At 52.0% G+C, this 24,568-nt stretch overlaps 1 protein-coding gene across 1 annotated transcript in view; it reads left to right on the top strand.

Moving 5' to 3' along the window:
- The window catches only part of STK3 (serine/threonine kinase 3), a 1,148,864-nt gene that overhangs the window by 367,604 nt on the left and 756,692 nt on the right, over positions 1-24,568 (top strand). The window contains exon 5 of the mRNA XM_086966048.1: positions 2,647-2,811. Coding sequence (XP_086822174.1) covers positions 2,647-2,811 — 165 coding nt within the window. The remainder of the gene's footprint in view (positions 1-2,646; positions 2,812-24,568) is intronic.

Below are 24,568 nucleotides of genomic sequence, written 5' to 3'. Positions count from 1 at the left end.
CAGTTTGGGGTTTCTCCAACTAGCTGAGCTGCCTGCACTGTTTGTGTGATGTGCAGGCAGCACCCGTAAGTCAGAAGTGGCCTCACCAGGGTCAGTCTCGGGTGCTTTTCTCAGAAGCAGGTAACCCCTGATCCACTGGTCTTCCCACTGTAGATGGTATCCACCTCCTACCCCTTACTCTTTGTCTGGGCCCGCTGTAACATCTGTTTAGTGACAGTACGCAGAAAAACCTGTGTTATTGGGGTGCCCTGGTGACTGTCCCACCCAGCTCTTTATTGTCAGTGGGAGCCCGTTGCCAAGAATGCGGTTTGTGGGCATCTTGCAACTGACAGTAACCCTCCTTTGGACAAGTACCTGCTCCCATTCTAACTGTACCATGGCCATAGGGCGGACAAAGTCCTGCCCATGGGCCTGTTCTGGCAGATATTGTTCAGGGGAAACCAGACTTCTTACCACCATGGTATGGCTGGCTCAGGAATACCGCAGAGCAGTGACAGGAACCCCATTCACTGTGACCTGCTGGATGTGACAGCTACCAGCTTACCGTCTGTGTCTAGCTTTAACTAAGGAATACTAGGGTATGCTCTACCCTCTCATCTTCAGCATAACCTCCCAAGAGGGCTGCATTGGCCACCTTTGTGGAGGTCCCATCTGTGGGTGGCTTCCTGGGACATAGAGTCCCCCTTCATACATTACACCTGTAACACTGGAGCAGATGAAAAGAGGTGCCCTGGGATTCTGCCCATCAAACCCCTTGTGTGCTCTGAAGAGGAATCGGAATATTTTATCTCCAGACTCTTTAGGGGCCCTTTGGCATAATTCTCTCAATTATTCTGGCCTTCCCCCTCCTGTGGAGGGGAACCTGAACCACCATTCATGTGGTCATCCCGGGTACCTTCTAGGACACTCTGATGGAAATCCAGAGATCTGCTTCCTTCCCAATCTCTCTGTGCACACTGAACCTGATGTTTGTGAGATGCCGGTCCAACTCTATAAAACAGTCACTTAAATGTGTTCCTTAATAACCACATTGTGCAGCCCATAATAATAATTTGATCTGCTGCCCTTCACCCAACCATCCAGTACCTTGCTGAAAGAATCCACAAACACAACCTCTGACTAGTGTGACTGCCTCTGGCTATCCCTGAACTTCAGGTGATACTACTCAAGGGTCAAACCAAACTTGGTTTTTAGGGCTTCCTTCATGGGTTCTTTTTCTCCTTAGCAAGTGTGTGCTAGGGCATGCCCCAGTGTCATTCACAATCGGGTAAATGTTCCAGAGGCGAGGAGTCCTCTCTGCCCATTCAGGTGAGCCTATTTTTTGCTCCTGTGGGCTATTTCACTCCCAGTTACACCTATTCAAGGCAGAGCACAGGCTGGGAGCTGGCAATCTTATGTTAGTTACCCTTGTGACAGTTCATGCAGGTAAAACTTGACCTTCTAAAAAGTTAATTTTCCTTAATATTTATTTAAAAATCTGGAGTGACCATACAGAAAAGGCGAATTTCCTATACAGATTTCCTCCATTTCAAGAAATCCCTGTGCGATTGGCTGCAAACCCAAAGAAAAGTTTAAAACAAGACATTAATTTGTTTCCGTGAGGGCAGTACTTGTTAAATGACGCATAGCTGTACAGTGTCTGAAGCTGCAGGGACCAGGAGAATTGGAATGTGAGGTGGACATGTCTGAATGGACAGTGGCAGAGGAGGGGAGGGGGGTAAATGAAGCGTACAGAAGACCTGATAGAGGAGGCAGTTTTGATATCCGAGTTGTGAGATGGCCCAGAAGATAGAGCGCCTGGAGAGGGTACATCACTGTATGGTGTGTGGACAGTACCCAAACACAGGAGCCACCCATGAGGCTAAGATTCATGATGGAGCATAAGAGCGAATCCGCTGCCCCCTTAATACTTCTGCAGTGAGTAGGATGAGAGGCACTCGTGTTGAACAGCCCATAAACTGTGCAAAATATTGGAGGGTGTGCGACTTAAATGATAAAACTGTAAAAACAGAATATTCCGGCCTGACTTGCTGATGACGTTTACCACTGTACACTGCGAACTGAAGGTGTTGAAACATGTGAAAAGTTAATTGTGAATTGATGAAAATCAAAAATATTAAAACATGTTTATAATATAAAGACTTTACTGCGATTCATCAAGGAGATCATTATACCAAACTCTAGTTGTGGCAAAAGTCTTTTAAGTTAGCTGTTCTTTAATACATCGTGTAAAAAATGATCGGCTTCAAAAAATGTTTTAAATGTGTTATCACTTGTCACATTTCGGTTTGGTAGTTGCATCCTCACGGCCGCTCACCAGCTCTGACGCGAGTGCGGGCAGTATCCATGGTTTCAAGAAACGCTTATTGTCTGAAGCGTGGCTTGAACTTTCGCTTCTGCGTCGCCCCTGCGTGCGGGTGCACGAGCGCAGGTCGGACCCGGCCAGTGCGCCATTCAAAATGAATGTTAACTCCTGACTCGCATGCAGCACCTAGCCCGTTCTCTTTTTATGAAATTAAAAGGAAATATCAACACCGACACTGATTTATTGTTAGGATGTGGTACTATTCATTTAATTAAATGTGACAACATAGCCTATTTGTTCCTGTTCTTCACACATTTTAATGCGTTTGTGTTTTATTTCAGTTAACCGAAGACGAAATTTCAACCATTCTTAAATCTACACTAAAAGGACTTGAATATTTGCACTTTATGAGGAAAATTCACAGGGACATCAAGGCAGGAAACATTCTACTGAACACGGAGGGGCATGCGAAGCTGGCGGACTTCGGCGTAGCTGGACAGCTGACGGTGAGTGACAGCCGCAGGACGGCCTCAGTGCAGATGCACTAGAGAAACCAACGCGCTGCATGGTTTATAACAAAAGTCTGCCTCCTTGTGCTTAATGGGCCTTTTCAGATGTGTATATATTGAAGACTACATTGGTTGCGGGTAAACTTTGTGTCGAAGCGCTTCCAAGGCAGGGGGATTACAAGAGTACATCACAGTCCACTCATTCGCCACCTCTGTTTGATGTGATTTCCCTTTCAAACACTTTCTTACAGCTCTAGGTCTTGATACTGACGTAATACAACTATGTGTCACATCTCCATGTTGGGATGTCACCAAATCTGTCTCCTGGGGGTGGACAGGTTCCTGCTGTGTATGTGGATAGAGTGCAAAATCAGGAAATTGTGAAAAGCAGAGCTGCATTACAAGGTTACCTCCATTTTGGGATATCCCTCCTGCCTAGTGATGTACATGCAATTGATTTATATTTCCATAATTTAAAAATGCTGGACAGTTTAACAAAGGAGTGGTTCCAGACCTGTAGTTCACGATGTGCAAATGATATGTATTTGTACAACTCCCGCCACCTCCCACCCCAATACCAAGCAGGTCATAGATGTCCAAACAGGACCCACAAGCTTTGGAAGGGTCAGAGGTCAGCACATTGACCTTTTGCATGCGCTATTAATAAAGATTGTTACTGGGCAAGTGCACAATATTTATTTAAGGACTATATCCCAGCACTAGTGTGGGTCAGGGGATGACGTTCAGCTGACTTAAGCTGGCCATGACTTGCCAACAGTCGTTGTGCACTGGAGTGGATTTCACTGGACTTATCACGAATAGTCGTCTCTGTACTGACAGAGCAGTAGAGGTGCAATCACAGCACCTGCGCTCATTGTGCATTCCCTTCCGCCTTGTATTATGCAGCCTTTAGAAGATGTGCATATGCCCCATTACGCCTTGTTCCTGTTTTGTGTTATTGCTCTGCCGTGGAAACTGCACTTGCACGCTCCTCTATGCCGCATGTCTCCTGAAACAGTGGGGGCAATGGATGGACCTCATCAATTGTCGATCCCTCTAGCATGACTGAAACATCCCCTTACACGATGGCCACTGTCCCTTCCTGTGTCTTAGGATACTTGCAAAACCAAAGGAGGTGATGGACGGAGCGTTGACAATACAAACACTCACCCCCAGTCAACTGATCTGGGTTTAATCCATTACCTGTCTTTAGCTCACTCCGCCACCCCAGTTCAGACATGGCCATATGCAAATCAGTCTGACCCTGTGCCTCATGGGAACAGTCCAGCCCGAACTGCCAAGCAATGTCTTCCCTGGACTGGAATCAAGCTTCCCAGGACCGGTTTCTGGCATTACAGCCGTCTTCAGCCGGGCTTGCTTGACTCCAGTGGCAAAGTGAGCAAGGGACTCACGTCTGAGCATACCCTGCCAACTTAGGGCGAATAAAGAAACACCAAAGGTGGTGATGGACGGAGAGTTGACAATACAAACACTCACCCCCAGTCAACTGATCTGGGTTTAACCCATCACCGTTCTTTAGCTCACTCCGCCACCCCAGTTCAGACATGGCCATATGCAAATCAGTCCGACCCTGTGCCTCATGGGAACAGTCCAGCCCGAACTGCCAAGCAATGTCTTTCCTGGACCGGAATCAAGCTTCCCAGGACCGGTTTCTAGCATTACAGCAGACTTCAGCCGAGCTTGCTTGACTTCACTGGCAAAGTGAGCAAGGGACTCATGTCTGAGCATATCCTGCCAACTTAGGGCGAACAAAGAAAAACCAAAAGTGGTGATGGACGGAGCGTTGACAATACAAACACTCACCCCCAGTCAACTGATCTGGGTTTAATCCATCACTGTTCTTTAGCTCACTCCGCCACCCCAGTTCAGACATGGCCATATGCAAATCAGTCTGACCCTGTGCCTCATGGAAACAGTCCAGCCCGAATTGCCAAGCAATGTCTTCCCTGGATCGGAATCAAGCTTCCCAGGACCGGTTTCTGGCATTACAGCCGTCTTCAGCCGGGCTTGCTTGACTCCAGTGGCAAAGTGAGCAAGGGAATCACGTCTGAGCATACCCTGCCAACTTAGGGCGAACAAAGACGGCTGAAATGCCAGAAACCGGTCCTCGGTAGCTTGTTTCCGGTCCAGGGAAGGCATGGCTTGGCAGTTCGGGCTAGACTGTTCCCATGAGGCACAGGGTCAGACTGATTTGATTATGGCCATGTCTGAACTGGGGTGGCAGAGTAGGCTAAAGAACGGTGATGGATTAAACCCAGATCAGTTGACTGGGGGTGAGTGCTTGTATTGTCAACGCTCCATCCATCATTTCCTTTGGTTTTTCTTTGTTCGCCATAAGTTGGCAGGGTATGCTCAGACGTGAGTCCCTTGCTCATTTTGCCACTGGATTCAAGCAAGCCAGGCTGAAGACTGCTGAAATGCCAGAAACCGGTCCTCGGTAGCTTGTTTCGGTCCAGGGAAGGCATGGCTTGGCAGTTCGGGCTGGACTGTTCCCTTGAGGCACATGGTCAGACTGATTTGCATATGGCCATGTCTGAACTGGGGTGGCAGAGTGGGCTAAAGAAAGGTGATGGATTAAACCCAGATCAGTTGACTGGGGGTGAGTGCTTGTATTGTCAATGCTCCGTCCATCATTCCTTTGGTTTTTCTTTGTTTGCCATAAGTTGGCAGGGTATGCTCAGACGTGAGTCCCTTGCTCATTTTGCCACTGGATTCAAGCAAGCCGGGCTGAAGACGGCTGAAATGCCAGAAACCGGTCCTCGGTAGCTTGTTTCCGGTCCAGGGAAGGCATGGCTTGGCAGTTCGCCTGGACTGTTCCCATGAGGCACAGGGCCAGAGTGAATTGCATATGGCCATGTCTGAACTGGGTTGGCAGAGTGGGCTAAAGAACGGTGATGGATTAAACCCAAATCAGTTGACTGGGGGTGAGTGCTTGTATTCTCAATGCTCCGTCCATCATTTCCTTTGGTTTTTCTTTGTTCGCCATAAGTTGGCAGGGTATGCTCAGATGTGAGTCCCTTGCTCATTTTGCCACTGGATTCAAGCAAGCCGGGTTGAAGACGGCTGAAATGCCAGAAACCAGTCCTCGGTAGCTTGTTTCCGGTCCAGGGAAGGCATGGCTTGGCAGTTCGGGCTGGACTGTTCCCATGAGGCACGGGGTCAGAGTGAATTGCATATGTCCATGTCTGAACTGGGGTGGCAGAGTGGGCTAAAGAACGGTGATGGATTAAACCCAAATCAGTTGACTGGGGGTGAGTGCTTGTATTGTCAACGCTCCATCCATCATTTCCTTTGGTTTTTCTTAGGATACTTGCAGCAGATAATGGGTAAACTCTCTAAGGTGGATGAAACTCTGAATGAGACTCCATGGAATCTCTGTGCAGGCGTGTGTCTGATTCTCTGTCGTGACTAGTGGGAAGGCTATAATGATGCAATAGCATGTTTCTGTTGTAGGAAGGCTGGCAGGGACAACGCATTGATTCGCCTCCCCGTCCCTGAGACCTATGCCTTTTTGTTCAGACATCACTGTCCCGCATCTCCACCAGTGACCAGTAGGTAGCAAAATATAATTATTGATTTGGCTCAATCAATCAATCAATCAATCAATCAATCAAAGTACTTGTAGAGCGCGCTACCCGTGAGGGTCTCAAGAGGAGGGGGTGCTGCTACTGCTTGAAGAGCCAGGTGTTGAGAAGTCTTCTGAAGGATCTGCAGCCGGAGGTCGTTTGTTGGATGCGTGGGACAGCGACGAGGGCGAGGCTGGCGGAGCGGAGCTGGCGGGTGGGGCTGTAGAAGCGGAGTCTGCTGTTAAGGTAGGCTGCTCCGGCGTTCGGGGGTGCTTTATGTGCGTGGGTGAGGAGAATAAAGGTGATCCTCTTGTCAACAGGGAGCCAGTGTAGGTCTCTCAGGAGGGGGGTGATGTGGTGGCGGCGGGGTACGTTGACGATCAGTCGGGCGGAGGCGTTTTGGATGCGTGGTAGTCGTCGTAGGTGTTTGGCTGGGATTCCTGAATAAAGAGTGTTGCCGTAGTCCAGTCTGCTGCTGACAAGGGCCTGTGTCACCATTCTTCTTGTTTCGGTCGGGATCCACTTGTGGATCCTGCGGAGCATGCAAAGGGTGTTTTAGCAGGAGGAGGAGACGGCGTTGACCTGCTTAGCCATGGAGAGGGAAGAGTTGAGGATGAATCCTAGGTTGCGTGCATGGTCGGTGGGTGTTGGTGCTGTTCCCAGTGTGGTTGGCCACCAGGAGTCGTCTCAGGGTGAGGGGGTGGGTCCGAGTATGAGTACCTCCGTCTTGTCCGAGTTCAGCTTCAGACGGTTGCCCCTCATCCAGTCGGCGCCGGCCTTCATTCCCTTGTGGAGGTTGGTTTTCGCGGTGTGTGGGTCCTTGGTGAGGGAGAGGATGAGCTGGGTGTCGTTGGCGTAGGAGATGATGTTGAGGTCGTGCTGGAGGGCCATTTGTGTGAGGGGGGCCGGATAGATGTTGAACAGCGTCGGGCTGATCCCTGGGGGACGCTGCAGATTAGGTCGGTGGCTTCGGATCGGAAGGGTGGGAGCCGGACGCTCTGGGTTCTGCCATTGAGGAAGGACGTGGTCCAGTCAAGGGCCTTTTCTTGGATTCCGGCTTCTAGGAGGCGTGTCTTTAGAGTGCGATGGCAGACCGTGTCGAAGGCGGCCGACAGGTCCAGGAGGATGAGGGCTGATGTTTTGCCGTTTTCTCGATGACCTTTGCCGGGAACGGGAGCAGGGAGATGGGCCGGAAGTTCTTTGGGTCCGCCTTGGGCTTCATGAGGATGGCGTTCATTTCGGCGTGCTTCCAGCTTTGTCGCTATTTCGAAGGAGATGTTGATGACCTTCCGTAGTTGGGGTGCGATGGCTGCGTCTGCTTTGTTCAATGTTATGTTATGTTATGTTACAGTAATTTATTATGCGCACAGATACTCCAGCCAAGGAGCGTCCCGGCGCAGAGACAAGGTAGAACATAACACAACAGTTGAATAAAAACAGCTAAAACAAGAAGGTTTTTATAGCCCTCCGGAAGGTCAAGAGGTCCTCCATCAGACGGATTTCAACAGGCAGGGAGTTCCATGCTGACGCGGCCATTACCCTAAACGAGCGGCCTCCCATGCGACTGAGCCTGAATCTGGGGACCACCGCGAGGGCCAAACCCTGGGAACGGAGGCTACGGGTGGGAACATAAGAGGAAAGACCGCTCGACAGGATTTCCGGGCCAATACCTCTCAAGATCTTAAAAGCAAGACACAGAACCTTAAAGAGGATGCGTTTTCTAACCGGAAGCCAATGTAGGGAGCGAAGGACACCTGCCACCGAGCTGAATCTGGGCAGGCCAACAATCGCCCTCGCCGCAGCATTCTGAACCCGTTGCAAGCGGGTTAGCTCGGCCTGGTTAGCCCCAGCCAGGAGAGAGCTGGCATAGTCCAGGCGAGAGATGATAGTAGCCTGGATCACCAGCTGCCTGGTTGGGGCGTCAAAGAACTTGAGAACAGGTCTCAAGCCCCTTAGGAGTCCAAAACAGCAGGCCGCAGTTTTTTTAGTGTGCCCTACAAAGGAAAGGCCCGCATTCAGCCATACCGCCAGGTTTTTCACCTCCAATACCAGGATCGGAGTAGGTCCCAACTCTGAGGGCCACCAGTGGTCACCCCACAGCTCCACTCCCTTACCGACGACCATCACCTCCGTTTTTGTGGCATTTAGCTGAAGGCAATTGCCTGTCAGCCAGCTAGCCACCGCCTTCAGTCCAGACTGAAACCTGGGGGCCTCAATCTCTGCATCCCCGCTGAGAGTAACCGCCAGCTGTGTGTCGTCGGCATATGAGACCAAAGTTAGGCCCCACTGCCTAGCGACATCAGCCAGCGGTCTCACGTAAAGGTTGAACAACGTGGGGCTCAGCGAGGACCCTTGCGGAACCCCCATGGCCAGCGGTTGGTATTTGGACTTGAAGGGAGGGATGGCAACACAGAAGGAGCGGTCATCTAAGAAGGAGCGGAACCATTGCAGCGCCTGACTGCCAATGCCAGTCTCCTCGAGCCGATGCAGGAGGATGCTGTGGTCCACCGTGTCAAAGGCGGCGCTAAGGTCTAAAAAAATAAGCGCCGCCGTTTGACCAGCATCCAACCTTGCCCGGAGATGTTCCACCATCACAAGTAACGCGGTTTTCGTACTGTGCCTAGCACGGAATCCGTTTTGTGTGGGGTCGAGGGCATTGGTCCGTACCAGATGTTCAGACAGGGCCAGATTGACATGGGCCTCAGTGATCTTGGCTGGCCAGGGTAGCAACGAAATGGGGCGATAACTTTCAGGCTTGGATGGGTCCAGGGTGGGCTTTTTGATAATTGGGGACACCACGGCTTGTTTCCACTTAGCTGGAACAACTCCTGTTTCCAAGGAAAGGTTGACGAGGGAACATACAGCTGGACGCCCCATAAAAGCCTGATCTCGGAAGAGAGCAGGCCTTACTGGATCGGATGGAGATCCAGATTTGACTTGCAACGCAAGTTTGTCAAAGCCGTCCAAGGTAAGGGGGGGGAAGACAAGCAGAGTAGTCTGATGGTGGGCCCCATTAGTACTTTCCCCACTGGACCCTATGCTAGGGAATGTCCGATAAATAGCTTGGACCTTCCCCAAGAAGTAGGATGCAAGGGATTCACAGTGGGAAAGGGAGCTTACGGTCATAGAGGTAGTCCGCTTCGTCATAAGAACTTTTACGGCCTTAAAGATGGCTTTCGACGGATTAGAACTGTTCCGGAATTCAGTGGCGTAAAAAGCCGCACAAGCTCGGCAGATGGCTCGATGGTAGAGCTTGACGGACCTGGCATATGCAGCTTTTAGATCAGCCCCATAGGTTTTCCTCCAAGCCCTCTCAGCCAGTCTACAGGCACCCTTTAGGGCCCGAGGTGCGCCATCGTACCAGGGACTCGACTCTCTGGAGTTGATTTTAGTTGATACAATAGGTATCAGAGAGTCCAAGGCCCTAGTGATCCAAGAACAGAAGAGGTCATACCCCTTTTCTACATCCGTCAAAGGGCCCAGCGGCTCCTCTAATAGAAGACGATGAAAGTCTTCTAACCTAAGCTTTTTCCAAGCCCTCTTCTGAACCCGTCTAGCCGTAGAGATGGAAGGAGTGGCAGAGACAGGGCATAGGATGGACACCAAGAAGTGGTCTGTCCATTCCACCGGAGAAACAGAGGTGATTTGAATCCCCGGCAGATTGGTGAACAAGGGATCCAGAATATGCCCCCCCAAATGGGTAGGCTGGGAGACCATCTGGGGAAGTTGAAAGGCCTCTAGGTCAGAGGAGATGGAACGCTCTGTCAAGCCAGAGAGGGTGTCGAAATGCAGGTTTAAATCACCCATGATAGAAAAGTTGGCACAGTCTGCGACCAAAGGGCCAACAATATCGGGGAAAGCATTTCTGAAGGCCACATCACTGCCGGGTGGACGATAAACGACCATCCCGGACAGGGTAAATTCAGGGCTGACAGAGACCTTGAACAAGGCACTTTCACAACCAGAGATGCTTAGGGCACTCCAGACACAGGAATAGATGGATTTTACCACTAACGCCGTCAAGCCACCAATGTGTGGTGTGGGCACGGTTCTGACGGAGATCTTGAGTGGATGGAGTTCATGACCTTGCGTGTCTCGTCGTTGATGTTGGACCAGGATGTCAGGCGGATGGCGCTGGTGGTGTTCACAGGGGAGGTGGAATCTGGCGTAGTCGGGGCGGTTGTAGTGTTGAAGCTGTCTTGGATGTATTGCGGTGGAAGAAGGTGGCTGATGAGTCGCACAGTTCTTGTGAGGGTGGGATGTCATTGGCTTTGGCACTGGGGTTGGAGAGTTCCTTTACGATGCTGAAGAGCTCTTTGTTGTAGTGTGCGTTGTTATCCAAGTGGTCTTTGAAGGAGGATCTCTTGGCTAATCTGATAAGGTGGTGATGTCTGCGATTGGCGTCCTTGTGGGCTGCGTGGTTGTGCTGTGTGCGTTTGTGGAGCCATATTTTCTCCAGTTTCCGGCATGCACGTTTGGAGGTCTGGAGCTCGTCAGTGAACCAGGTGGCTCGCTTGCTGGCGGGGCTGTTGGAGGGTTTCTTGAGCGGGGCAAGGGTGTTGGCACAGTCGTCGATCCACTGTCTGAGAATGCGGGCTGCGGCGTCTGGGTTGGTGGGGTCGGTGGGTGAGTTCTGGGTGAGGCTGGTGATCAGCCGGTCTTCGGTGACTTTGCCCCAGCAGCGGCGAGGCAGCTGTTGGGTGCGGTGGTGCGTAGTTGGTTTTTAGAAGGTGAAATGGATGCAGCGGTGGTCGGTCCAGTGGAGTTCGGTGGTGTGGTTGAAGGCGACGTGGGTGCCTGTGGAGAAGACAGGGTCCAGCATGTGGCCGGCGGCGTGGGTCGGTGCGGTGACAAGTTGTTTGAGGCCGAGGTTGGCGAAGTTGTCGATCAGGGTCGCTGAGTTGTCGTTGTTGTTCTGGAGGTGGAAGTTCAGGTCCCCGAGGAGGATGTAGTCCATGGAGGCAAGTGCGTGGGTGCTGGCGAGGTCGGCGATGGAGTCGCTGAACTGAGTCCGGGGGGGTCTGGAGATGAGTGTTCCTCTGAGGGTGCTGTTGGGGTCGGTGTGGATCTGGAAGTGCAGGTGTTATACGGTGTGGAGGGTGTCATCTGCGTGGGTGGCGACCTTGAGGGTGGACTTGTGGATGATGGCTTTCCTTCTCCGGTTCCATTGGCGCGATGCCTGTGGGTGATCTTGTAGCCGTCCGGGATGGCTATGGCTATGTCAGGTGCCGAGGAGTCGTTCCACCAGGTCTCGGTCAGGAAGGCCAAGTCTGGGGCGGAGGTGTAGAGCCGATCCCAGAGCTTGACGGCGTGTTATCGTGCCGAGCGGGTGTTGAGGAGTATACAGCGGAGTTCGTTAGGTCCAGTCTTTGGAGGTTTGGCGGTTCTGTCGCAGGTGAAGCTGCAGGTGCGGCAGGAGAAGGGTCCTTAGGTCCGTTTCGGGGCTGCCTGGAAGCAGGTGTGGTTTCGGCCGGCTTTGAGTGCGTGGAGGCTGCTGGCGTCGTAGTGGAGTCTGGTGTTGTGGCGTTCGCGGGGTCCGGGGTTCTGGCGCTGGGCGCGGTCCAGGCGTGGACCGGCGCAGACGGGCTTGCCTTAGGCGGGCCAGCGGCGCGCAGCCGCGCAGCTGCCGCCATTTGAAGGGGAGCTGGGAGGGAGAAGCAGCTGGGAGGTGGGAGGCAGGGGATGGCGAATGGGCGCAGGGAGGGGTGCCGCAGGGACAGCAGCGGCGGGAGTGAGCAGTGGGCATGGGGGTCAAGAAAAGAACAGCGCCCAGGAATGGGCAGAAACCAAAACCAAAATGCAGGGCACAGGAGCAGGTGTAGCTGCAGCGAGGAAGGAGCGACCTACCTGGAAGGTCAAGGGTCACTCTCCTCACCGTGCAGCTGCCACCATTTGAAGGGAAGCTGGGAGGGAGGAGCTAGTGGGAGGCGGGAGGCAGGGGATGGCGAATGGGCGCGGAGGGGCAGGGCCACAGGGGCAGCAGCAGCGATAGTGAGCAATGGGCACGGGGGGCGAGGGAAGAAGAGCACACAGGAATGGGCAGAAAACAAAACCAAAATGCAGGGCACAGGCGCAGGTGGATCTGCAGCGGGGAGGGGGGGTTAGAAATGGGATCCCTGGCTGGCCAGGGCTTGCGTCAAAGTCAGTGAGAGACCACCACTCCTAAGTCAGGGCAAGGGAGTTACACGCCAAGATAACCCCTGCTCACCCTCTAGGTAACGTGACACGAGCAGCAAGGCTAAACTTGGAGGCTATGTGAGTTAAGTGTTTGCGCGCGCACCCAGCAACAACACCCAAAGCCCACCACAAAGGAACTCCACACAAGGTTATATAAAAATAGCCTTTGTATTATACCAAAACGCAGTAGATAAAAACACACACTTTACAATGTGCCAACAGGCACAGGCAGAATTTACAGGGGATATGTACAAGACAGGGCCACATGGACCACTGTCGGGAATATGCACTTTCAGACTTCGTACTTGGTAGAATTAGCACTTGTAGGAATAATAATTAGCACATATAGTAATAATAAAATAGAACATAAAGCACATAACCAGTAACCACTGGTTAGAGATAAGTACCACCTACGCAACCCTAACCACCTTAGGAACAGGTCACGCAGGGAACCAGGACCTCACTAGCAACACCTGTACTAGGAGAAAAACAACCACCTAAGTATCACAATACCTTTAGGGGTATAAGCATGATGCATCACAACATTCAGAGGTGTAGGGAAGGAAAACACATGATGCATAGACATACATTCAGCGGTGTAAGAACAAGGCACATGACGCATAAAAAAACATTCAGAGGTGCAGCAAAAGAACAATTGCGCCAAACTTACATAAGTCACCACCTGTGACTGTCCCTAGGCCCTCTGGCCTTGTTGGGGCTAGGACACCCTGTGTCCCAATGTCAGGGGGGCCTAAACGTAGCAGCTGCCCACTAAGTGCTTGGCAGCTGGGAACTCGAACCTGGCACCAGCGTGCCTCCGGGCTCTCCTGTGGCTCTTCTAGACAAAACAACAGTGTCTCTTACCCTCTCAGGGATCTCCACAGATGCGGCACTCGAGAGCCTCTCAGGGCTCGTAAATAACTGGGGCGCCGTGAGCCTCTCGTGGCTCAACAAACAAAATATGCCCCCGGAGCCCTTTGGGCTCTTGAACAACAATGGGCCCAGTCGTTGGGAGTCCCCCCTCTGGGGACTCAAAATCAGTGAATTGGCCCGAAGCCCTCGTGGGCTTTACACAAGAATGCCGGCTTAGTTGGAGTCCCGCTCGGGGGACTCGACAATTCAGTGCCCCTTGAGCCTCTCGGGCTCGTACTCAAAATGCCTGCTGAGCCTCGTGGGCTCGGACAAAGGGGGGCCCATAATGCTGGAGTCCTTTACTGGGGTACTCGAAAAGAATCAACGGCCCCTGGAGCCTCAACAGGCTCTACACACTGGAGGGGGGCGGGCACCGGCAATGTGCCCCGACGTCCCCCTTCTCTCTAAGTCACCCTCGCACTCACCGGCTTCCCTGTGCGGCGGCGGCTCTGCTTCTCCTGGTGCCGCGGGCGGGGCTCCTTCCTCAGGGGAGCCTCGCTAGGCTCCAGATGGCTGCTGCAGGCTCCTTCTCGCTCCCTCGCACCGGCGGGTCGCTGTGCGGGAGCTCCCGCTCCTCGGGGCTCCTGCGGTGTCTTCGGGTTTGGGCGGCCTTTCTTGGCAGCTTCCAGAAGAGGTGGGGTGGGCTCCCGGCCTCTTCCTGCTGTCCCGCAGTCCCGCCCCCGGCCTGCCTGCCTTTCGGTTTGGCCGGGCGGCGACTGGGACAATCTTGGGGTTGGCTCCCGATTAGAAAAACGGGTCCAATGCCGGGTGGGCGCTGGTGGCAGGGACAAAGCGCTCCCAGCGCTAGAGGACAACAAACAGCAAAGGGATCCCTGGAATGCGGCAAGATGGGGGCAAGGCTGGGCCCAGGGGCCAGCTCACTGGTCCCTCCAGGCAGGGAGGTGGTCCTAGTGGCAGTTCCTCCTGGCGCCCAGCAGCAGCCCCCCTCAGTAAGATCAGGAAAGAACAGTTTGTGTGGGGACACAGCCTCTTTTTATCTACAGCATTCCTTTGTCTTTGCTCAGGGTGAGGAGAAAAACCAGTCGCAGCTGGTTGGTGAGCACTGTTGATGTGCTCAGCCCCTCACTGTATTCACTGGCAGGGCTAGGGTCATCAGTCGCACCACAGGGGGCGGATCCAGCATTGTGTGGGGAAAGCCCAGCCCTATTCAGGACCCAGGTGCCCTCCACCCCAGTCATCAGCATGCTAATCTCCACACTCACCACCGGGCAGACCCATCATGACTCCTGGCACCCCCAGCCTGCTCCAGCCAATCACACACCAGCACCTTTACAGCACACGCACAGCCATGTCTAGAAGTGGCAAGTCCACACGAGACACATGCATGCCGCATACATCATTGCGCAGCAGTCAATCAATCACACAAGTCCGCACATACCAAACTCGAGCCTGCACACCTCACGCATCAGGAACTACCAGGGACACAGACATTCCCCAGGCATTCCTATGGGAGGGCAGGCCTATCTCACCACATGCACTCAGAGTGCCCATGCACTTTCCTCTGGGACACAGTGAAAGTGCGCAGAAACCAAAAATCACCATCACCAGGTCACCATTAAAAACAAAAAGTTTAGGGGTGAACCTGCCAGAAGGGCCAAGTCCAACAGTGGGTTACCCACCGGGAAGGTCAAGGTCAAGGGTCGCTCTCCTCACCGCGCAGCTGCCGCCATTTGAAGGTGAGCTGGGAGGGAGGAGCAGCTGGGAGACGGGAAGCAGGGGATGGCGAATGGGTGCGGAGGGGCGGGGCCGCATGGGCAGCAGCGGCGGGAGTGAGCAGTGGGCACGGGCGTCGAGGGAAGAACAGCGCCCAGGAATGGGCAGAAAACAAAACCAAAATGCAGGGCACAGGCGCAGGTGGAGCTGCAGTCGGCGGGGAGCGACCTATCTGGAAGGTCAAGGGTCGCTCTCCTCACCGCGCAGCTGCCGCCATTTGAAGGGAAGCTGGGAAGGAGGAGCAGGTGGGGGCGGGAGGCCGGGGATGGCGAATGGGCGCGGAGGGGCGGGGCCACAGAGGCAGCAGCGGCGAGAGTGAGCAATGGGCACGGGGGCGAGGGAAGAATAGCACCCAGGAATGGGCAGAAAACAAAACCAAAATGCATGGCACAGGCGCAGGTGGATCTGCAGCGGGGGAGCGACCTACCTGAAAGGTCAAGGGTCGTTCTCCTCACTGCGCAGCTGCCCCCATTTGAAGGGGAGCTGGGAGGGGGGAGCAGCTGGGAGGCGGGAGACCGGGGATGGCGAATGGGCGCGGGGGCGGGTCCGCCGGTGCAGCAGCAGCGGCGGGAGTGGGCACGGGAGCGAGGGAAGAACCGTGCCTAGGAAGGGGCAGAAAACAAAACCAAAATGCAGGGCACAGGCGCAGTTGGAGCTGCAGCGGTGGGGAGCGACCTACCGGGAAGTTCAAGGGTCGCTCTCCTCACCGCGCAGCAGCTGTCATTTGAAGGGGAGCTTGGAGGGAGGAGCGGCTGGGAGGCGAGAGGCAGGGGATGGCGAATTGGCGCGGGGGCGGGCCGCAGGGACAGCAGCGGCGGGAGTGAGCAGTAGGCACGGGGGCGAGAGAAGAACAGCGCCCAGGAATGGGCAGAAAACAAAACCAAAATGCAGGGCACAGGCGCAGGTGGAGCTGCAGCGGGGGGTGGGGAGGGGGAGGGACAAGCTTCTTCTTCACCTTCCATAACTACTAAATTATTGATTTATTGTTTGATCAGTTATATAGTAAATATTGTGACTCTGAAAGATAAGCATATCATTTTCGAAGAGATTGCTAAAACTAGTTTTTGCTTACCTCAACGGCTACTTACCTCCAGAACAGCTTGTATAAAATTATTCATTGTGGTGTGTAAACGTATCCCTTTTGGCCAGTGCGCAGGACGTATTGTTTGACAGGTCTACATAAAATTGTCAACGCTTCACCAAATACAATGTAAGTGGAGCAGTTCATCCAGGACCCTCAAGGTGCGATATGCAAAGATTTCACCCCAAAGCCAAATTTCATTTTGCCGCTCTCAAACCTGGTGGAGTGCCCACACTTATTGCTTTCAGTGACAGTAGAGTTATCTGCTTCCGGGAAGCCTAGTTTTAGCTTCTAACCTGCCATGTCTAGGTCTTATTAGCCCATCTCTGAGACCTTTTGTTGTGGCCCTTGGTGTATCTGCGTTCAATGGACACACAGAATACACTGGTTTTGTTGGAAGCAACTAATGAGGTGGAGTCAGCTCTTTACTTTAAAAAGGAAGAAGCATAATGTATATACAAAACTAGGGTGGTCAGTGAAAGCAAGCAGTGTCTAGCATGTTCTGCCTGTGAGATCTGACCCCAAACAAATCCACCTCCTAAGGCTTGGAAATCAAATTAACACTGATTCCACAACCTGTGTTAGTTTATGGGGGAGGACTCTTGCATATGGATCTGCTGGAAAGCGTTTGGCACAAAATAGTGAGAAATGCTACTTCAAAAGCTAAAGGAATGTTTTTGTCGTTTTACAGTTTCATTGGTCGGTTGGCTATGTGCTGTGGAATGCATCCAGTGCTCCTTGTGTGGTGTCCAAATTTTCACAGTGGAACCCACCACCCAATGAAGGATGTTACCAGTTTGCTTTGCAAACAAAATGGCAGTTGGACTTCTGGTGATATCAGGTGTGCATGACCTTGCTTTCTGGCTATTGGTGCAGATGCACAGGCAACTGTAGCACAAAGTCCAGGAGCCAATGAGCTATTTGTTTGGGCCAAGCGGCAGGCAGGGGTGCCATTCTCTTCTGGTGTTCCATTTGTGATTGTAAGAAAGTGGGTTATTAGTTGGGAAGGAGCTGGGCCCATCTCAAGTATTCTCTGCAACCTTTCATATGCTAGGAATCGGGTAGGAAGCCTTTGAATCTCTAAGGTTAGTGAGGTAAAGCAGTTAAAAGCCTACTCTGGCAAAGCGGTGTGGGCTAGTACCCAACCCTGTAGACACACAGCAGACAGTACCCAATAAATCATGCCTTAGACAAAGTAAAGTACTTTATTATGCACACGCTACGCAATACTACAAATTATTTTACAAATATGCACATGATGGTATGTGGAAATACCTATGGTTGGTGACACCCTACATACAATTCACACTCTTAGTTAACCTTGACCATCATGCCCCCCCTCCCAGCCCTTATATAGGAGATAAAATACAACGGTATTTAGTTATCAAAAGTCAGGCCCTACTGGCTTTGTATGGGTTTCACCACAATAATAGAAGTAGAAATATGTCATAGCCAACCAATGCGACTCTAATAAAATCACTACGGATTATATCATTTTACAGTTACATTCATTAATACTTGTAATGACTGCACTAGGTAAGTTGCATTTGGCTCCAGATGGTGCGCTGTTGCATTCAGGAGCGGTTTCTGCAGGCCTCCTGGCCTCTAAGTTTTGCAGTTCTTGGGGAGCCTGATTTGTCTGCTTACTCCCCTTGTACAGGACCTGTTGCCTACCTGGGCGCCTGGCACTTCTCCTGGACCAAGGGTCTTCCTCGGAATAACTGTCAGGACCGCAAGGCGGAGTGCCCTCCTACCTGCACCCTCCAGGGCTTTCTTCGGCCACTTCCAGAGTACCTAGGTCAGCGGAAATCAGGGATCACACAGAAGATATCACACTCCTGCAGGGCCAGTCCACAGAAGTTCCATTGAAACCGGCAGGGTTACCCCTGGCAGGTTCATTCCTGTACTGTGCCCTAGATGGTGTAGAGAAGACTGTGTTGCTGGCCCTGGGGAAATAAGTCCTGTTTCTTGGCTGCCAATTGGATTAAAAAGTCCTAGAGTCCACCTCTGCAGTGCGGTCAGGTCTTCCCTCCAGCTGGACATTCCTCAGGCATCACTGCCACCTGGTCCAGACCACTCTCAAAGTCTCTACCATGTTTAGGTTTTTTAATTGGTGGTGGAAAGCTTCAGAAGGTAGGTATATCGGCCCCATCCTAGGGTGACATATCATCACTCCACTCCTGCCCCAACCCTCCAGCACAGCATTTTGGGAATTTCCAAGATGGTGACTTGAAGCTGTCTGTTGATCTGGGAACCTAATCCCTGCCACTAACTGCCACAGCTGCCTGCTCCCTTTCCTCCAAAACTGCAAAGGGCGGACCCTCCTATCACTGGCACCAGAGGTCTGGTTGACCATCCTTTGTTTTGTTTGAGTTTAGCCTTCCCAGGCCATGTGAAGTGTGAAAAGTACATCAAACATTCAGATTCTGCCCCCGCCCTCTCCTCTCCCAGAAGCAGGCTTACATTTTGGTTAATGGCCCTATTGCTTGTGGAGGCCTTGGATTCTCCAGCTGGCCAACAGAGTCATTAACTTGGCTCCGCAGGGTGATTATACTGTCAGAATATAATTATAAGCTGAGTTAGAGACAAATTATACAACTTGAAGTGACACAAGGAGTGCAAATATGTGGAAATGAATGTCAAATCTGCATTCGCTTTCTACAGTTTCGTAGGGTTTGTGCATCACATTCATCTCTAGGCCTAACAATGGCAAAACTTTAGTTTTGTGCCATTTTTGCCCATAATGTATAATACAGTAAAGAACTCCAGATGAACATACTCCCACTATGACTGGCCACTCATATCATAAGACCTGCACTGTTCAGCATCAATCTCTGCAGGATCTCTTCTGCAACAAGCTACCTGTGTGCAGAAATCAGTCTAACCAGTAGTTTTACACACTTAACCCACACAAGTGTGTGCACGTGTGTTCATGTGCAGTCAGCCAAACGCGTGTTTTCATAGCTGAGCAGCTGCAGACTTTATCTTAAAAGGTGGACGCTGGAGGCCAGCACTCCCGATTCATGGTAACAGTGTTTATAGGGAGTGAGACTCACAGCAGAAGTCCATATACCTAATTGTACAAAAAACCCAAAGTCCACGCAGTTTAAAAGGGATGGAATGTATTTCTCACAGTGATGGCCATGACGAGGGGCCTGTATATCAGAACCCATTAGTCATGTGAAAGGTTTTCCAGTGCCATAGGTTGGGAGGCACCCACAAAAGACAATGAAATAGGCTAATACCCAGTTGGCAACTAGACTCACATGGAGTTCCTGACCAGGCACTGTGTGATCACATTATCTTCTGAACCACTTTGACTAAAAAGTTATTCAAGTGATTTCGGAATTAGGGAGATTCGCTCCAGCCACCCAGACCCGGAGTGAACTAGAGCTTTGTCCGGACTTCAAGGGCTAAAAAGGGCAATATTGACTTCTCAAGGGGCTCACCTGCCTATCCCTCTGCAGGGTTGAGTCGTCTCCTAGACCCCTATGATGATGTGCTTCAGGTCCTATTTCCCGGGCTGCTAGCGGGGGCAATCTTGTGCTTCCAGGGCAGACATCTTATGAACTGTTCAACACAGCTCCTCGCTGGCCAGGTTTCATGCAGGTAGGCGTTCTTCTCTGCGCAGGTCAGCAGCACGGCTCCACATCTGGGGTAGAGAAGCTACCTGCAGAGACTTTGCTCCCGGGTCTTCCATTGTCTTCTCTTCTAAAGTGGTGTAGGACTTCCTTGGATGTCAAGAGTCAACCTTCAACACAGTACTTGTCACTGGGACCTCAATGTATCATTCCCTTCTGGCTTGGAATTTACAATAATGAGATCTGTACTTTTCAAATCGTGAGTGTCGCCTGCAGTTTTGGGAGGGTGTGGGTTATATGGCCCCAACTTGATTTTCTTGTGTGAATGACATGTGTGTCGGCTACCCAACTTAAGCCTGGGTTATGCTGGTTTAGTAAATTGTCTGCAGTGGCTCCAGACAGGAAGCTGTTTTCTACAGGAATGCAGATTTTACACATCGAGTGGGGGAAGGGCTCCATTTCATCCCGGCAAGGGACCTGTGGGTAATTGAAAGCATTGGTCGGCTGCATCACCCCAACCAAAGAGACAAATGATTCTGGAAGGGGGACATGAGGTCCTGGGTCTGTAACAGACTGTGGGCAGCCTTACTCAAAGTAGGTTATCATCTTGTGGCATACATGCGTCCAGAAACCTATGAGCCTCACCCTTCACTTGACCAGGCACATATCTGAACACACACATACTCACAATCACGCACACTCACGCACATATGTACCGGGCATGATGGAGTCCAGGGGTCCCAGATAGGTGCAGACTTTACCCGGAGAAATACCTCCCCTCCATGAGGTAGAGGTTGCATGGCCTGTCCTGAACTACTGATTATGTTGGCACCACTGCCATTCCACAAATGGCTTGAAATGAAAAGATGGCGGTAACCCACTCAAAGAGGACTACAGTGTGGGTTCCCACTCAACAGCAGCGCTCTGCTCTGTGTTTGTCATCAGTAAACTGGTGAACCCTCATTGGGCATGCGTTATTGTCTAGACCCCCAAGATAAAGCGCTTTTGTCACAGGCAAAGCAGGCATGAAATCAGCACTTTTGTATAAGTCCTCCCATTTTTATAAAAGTGCCTGCAAAAATAAAAAGTGGACTTTTTTTCAAAGAAAAGATAAGGTAGGTCCTCCTTGAACTGGCTCTGCCGCTGAGCCAATAAAAGGAGGGTGAGCAAGAAGCCTGCTGTCGGCAGTGGTGCTGAGTTCCTCTGCCGCATGGCTGTTTTTAGCTTGCAAATGACAGGGCCCTTCTCCTGTACAAGCAAGCTGCAGCCTGGCGCCCAACAGATCTACCCAGACCCCCGCGTTCTCCTATCCCCTTTGGTTCGTGCCCACCACACTCCTGGACTATTCTACACCCTCCCCACCGCCTGTGCCAATCTCTCCTGTGACTCCTGCTGTGGTTGGAACCCCTCTCACCCCCACCTCACCTCCTCCACCCCCAGGACACCCATCCTACCCCAGGAGACTCCAGTGCCTCCTTCCCCTCCTGCTGCCCTAGGCACTTTGGAATGGAGGTTGTCAGGTGCAGTGGCGTCACTAGGGGGGTGCGGGGGGTGCGGACCGCACCGGGTGACACCATCCCTGGGGTGACACCGTTACGCTGTTTTCAAGTTTTTGTATGTATCTCCTGTGCTGTTTTTCACTCCATATCGGGCCCTGAATTTTACCCGCGATCCCTTTTTTGACCGCTTGAAGATCCCGCCCCACCGGCGTAGCTAGGGGGATTGGGGGGGGGGGGGGGGGGGGCGGTCCGCCCCAGGCGGCACTCATTTGGAGGCGGCCGGCGGCAGTTGCGTGCACTGTGGTGGCAGCCCGGGATTTATTTGGGTATACACAGTCAGTCGAGCAGCACTGCACAACGTGTATGCAAGTGCAAGCAAGCGCAGCGCTCCTGGTCCCAGGGCCGTCAAGGCCCTGGGCATTATTTTTGGGTCAGCCCCGGCCCTGTGCTGTTTAAATGCAGCAGTGATGCGCATGCGCACGCTCACGCGCCACCACTACGCACTCTCGAAGTCTCGGCAGTGCTGCTGGGCGGGCAATTTTCTGCAGTCAGTCCAGTTGGATGAAGGTGAGGAGACGCCACATACAGATGAAAAATGTAATGTAAGTGTAAAACAATGTTGTTTCTATGATCGCACTTGCTTTCAGGTCAACCAACAGTCGGGGGTCATTACTAGTATATAATGTACGAGTGGGAATTGGAAATACACACACAACCACATGTAATGTCGTATTATTAAAAGACATGCTCTATGCTGACATTCTGCAGTCCTAGGGTTGGGTTTTCATGTTTAATACCAGGGAAAGGACGACAGCCATTATTTTGTCGATAAGTGGGAGGTTTGATTCAGTGGCGTCACTAGGGTTGGTGTCACCCGGTGCGGGTAACTCATGGTGTCACCCCCTCAGGACTTACCGCATGGACCATCTCACCCTCTGCCCGCACCATCTCCCCTCTGCCTGCACCATCTCTCCCTCTGTCCACACCATCTCCCCTCCGCCTGCACCTTCTCTCCCTCTGCCTGCACCATCTCCCCCTCTGCCTGCATCATCGACCCCTCTGCCTGCATCATCTTCCCCTCTGCCTGCATCATCTCCTCCTCCTCTGCCTGCACCATCTCCCCCTCCGCCTGCACCATCTCTCCCTCCGTCTGCACCATCTCTCCCTCCGCCTGCACCATCTCCCCTCCGCCTGCACCATCTCTCCCTCTGCCTGCACCATTTCCCCTCCGCCGGCACTATCTCTCCCTCTGTCCGCACCATCTCCCCTCCGCCTGCACCATCTCCCCTCCGCCTGCACCATCTCCCCTCCGCCTGCACCATCTCCCCTCCGCCTGCACCATCTCCCCTCCGCCTGCACCATCTCACCCCCTGCCTGCACCATCTCACCCCCTGCCTGCACAATCTCACCCTCTGCTTGCACCATCTCACCCTCTGCCTGCAAGATCTCACCCTCCGCCTGCACCATCTCTCTCTCTGCCTGCACCATCTCTCGCACCATCTCTCCCTCAGCCTGCACCATTTCCACAGAGGGAGAGATGGTGCAGGCAGAGGGGAGATGGTGCGGGCAGAGGGTGAGATGGTCCATGCGGTAAGTCCTGAGGGGGTGACACCATGAGTTACCCGCACCGGGTGACACCAACCCTAGTGACGCCACTGGTCAGATGCCAGAGAGAACAAAGTTGTGACATTTAGATCTGCACACTGGTAGCAGACAACCTCCTATTCCGAGGTGCGCCGCCACTGGTCAGTCCTCAAGGACCAAGGTCCCTGTATGACAGGCACACTTTCTGCCTGCTCCTAAAAAACAACATATATTGGGGTTCGGGATGCAAATAGTTCTCTGTTACCGTAGAATTTGCCATCCCACGCTGCAAAATCGATGGGGCGGACGGACTGTCAAGCTCACTGAGTGGAAATACACAGGGCTGACCAGAAAGGTACTGGGCAGGACGGCCAAGAAACATACAACGGCGAACTCAAATGTGAAGGCTTGTGTTTGAATCCATCTCAGCCACTGTCCGTAGCTCAGGAGCCGGGCTGCACGGCCTCACAAACCCCTGCAATCAATAAACACCATCCTGTCCCTGCATTATGTGTCTTTAACAGGACATTTGAACGCAGCTGAGTGTGCTGCCTGTGGAAAGTGTAGCTATTAAGCAGGCAGGATCCTCCCACTAGTGCAAAAGAGTTTGAACAGTTTTTACTCTTATACATTCCCAGTCGTGAGAGGTGGCGATAGTGAGGCGAGTAGTGAAGTGTGATAGGAAGCAGTCAAACGCAGCAGTTCTATGTGTCTGCTAAACAGTGGTTTGCTTTTATATTGCAATGCAAACAAATCTAAAGTTATTGCTCCATTATACCCGACACTCCACAGATAAACCTTCGCCCATATCAATCCGTTAAAGATTCTTGTTTTTAGAATTATTTTTCTGGTGAGAAGTCGAAAACTTGGCTGAATAAAAGGTGATGTTTTTGCAAATTTTAGCACACATTTTTTTTCTGTAAGAAATACAGGTAGAGTGTATCCTGTAGGAAGACATTTTGCTGCTATGATTGATGGAAAGGGAAAGTGGATGTCATTATTGTGATGCTGGCCTGGTGGAGAAAGACTTGAGAAGTGGCCGTGGGTTACTTTCCTTGGGGAGACTGGAGTCGAATACATTTTTAACAAGGAGGTATTTGAGCAGTTTGGTTTAAATATGACGAGAGTGTTAATAGTAAATGCTCAGTAATATTGCAGATTTGTGGACAGTCGACCCCAGAGTACCTATTGCACCCTCTTGCATGGCTCAACAATTCCTCTATCCGTTTTTCATTGTTTTGTGAACCTGTATCAATGTTTTGTCAGGGAGCATCTCACCACGGATGTATCTATCCATACATTCCCCAAAGAGCTTCAGTGGAGCTTGTTTTCAGTTTCACTGTTTATTTGTAAGTTCGTCAGACTCGTGAGGCTCAAATGGATAACCTGATCACTTCCACCAATATTACGCATTCATCTCCATGCTTGTCACGACTTTCAACTTCTGCAGGGGGAGCATCTAAACCGTTCGGTGGTTTTATGTCCTAAACAGAACTTTATGCCACCATTAAGTTGTGCCACGGTGCTCTCGTGACCACACACTGCTATTGTGAGTTCGGGCCCCATTATTGGCTACTCGTTTGTAAAGCCTTAAAGTCG

This window comes from Lissotriton vulgaris, chromosome 4_1, assembly GCF_964263255.1.
Source record: "Lissotriton vulgaris chromosome 4_1, aLisVul1.2, whole genome shotgun sequence".
Classification (NCBI taxonomy): domain Eukaryota; kingdom Metazoa; phylum Chordata; class Amphibia; order Caudata; family Salamandridae; genus Lissotriton; species Lissotriton vulgaris.
Note: the sequence above shows the minus strand (reverse complement) of the source record. Positions and strands in the feature narration are given on the sequence as shown.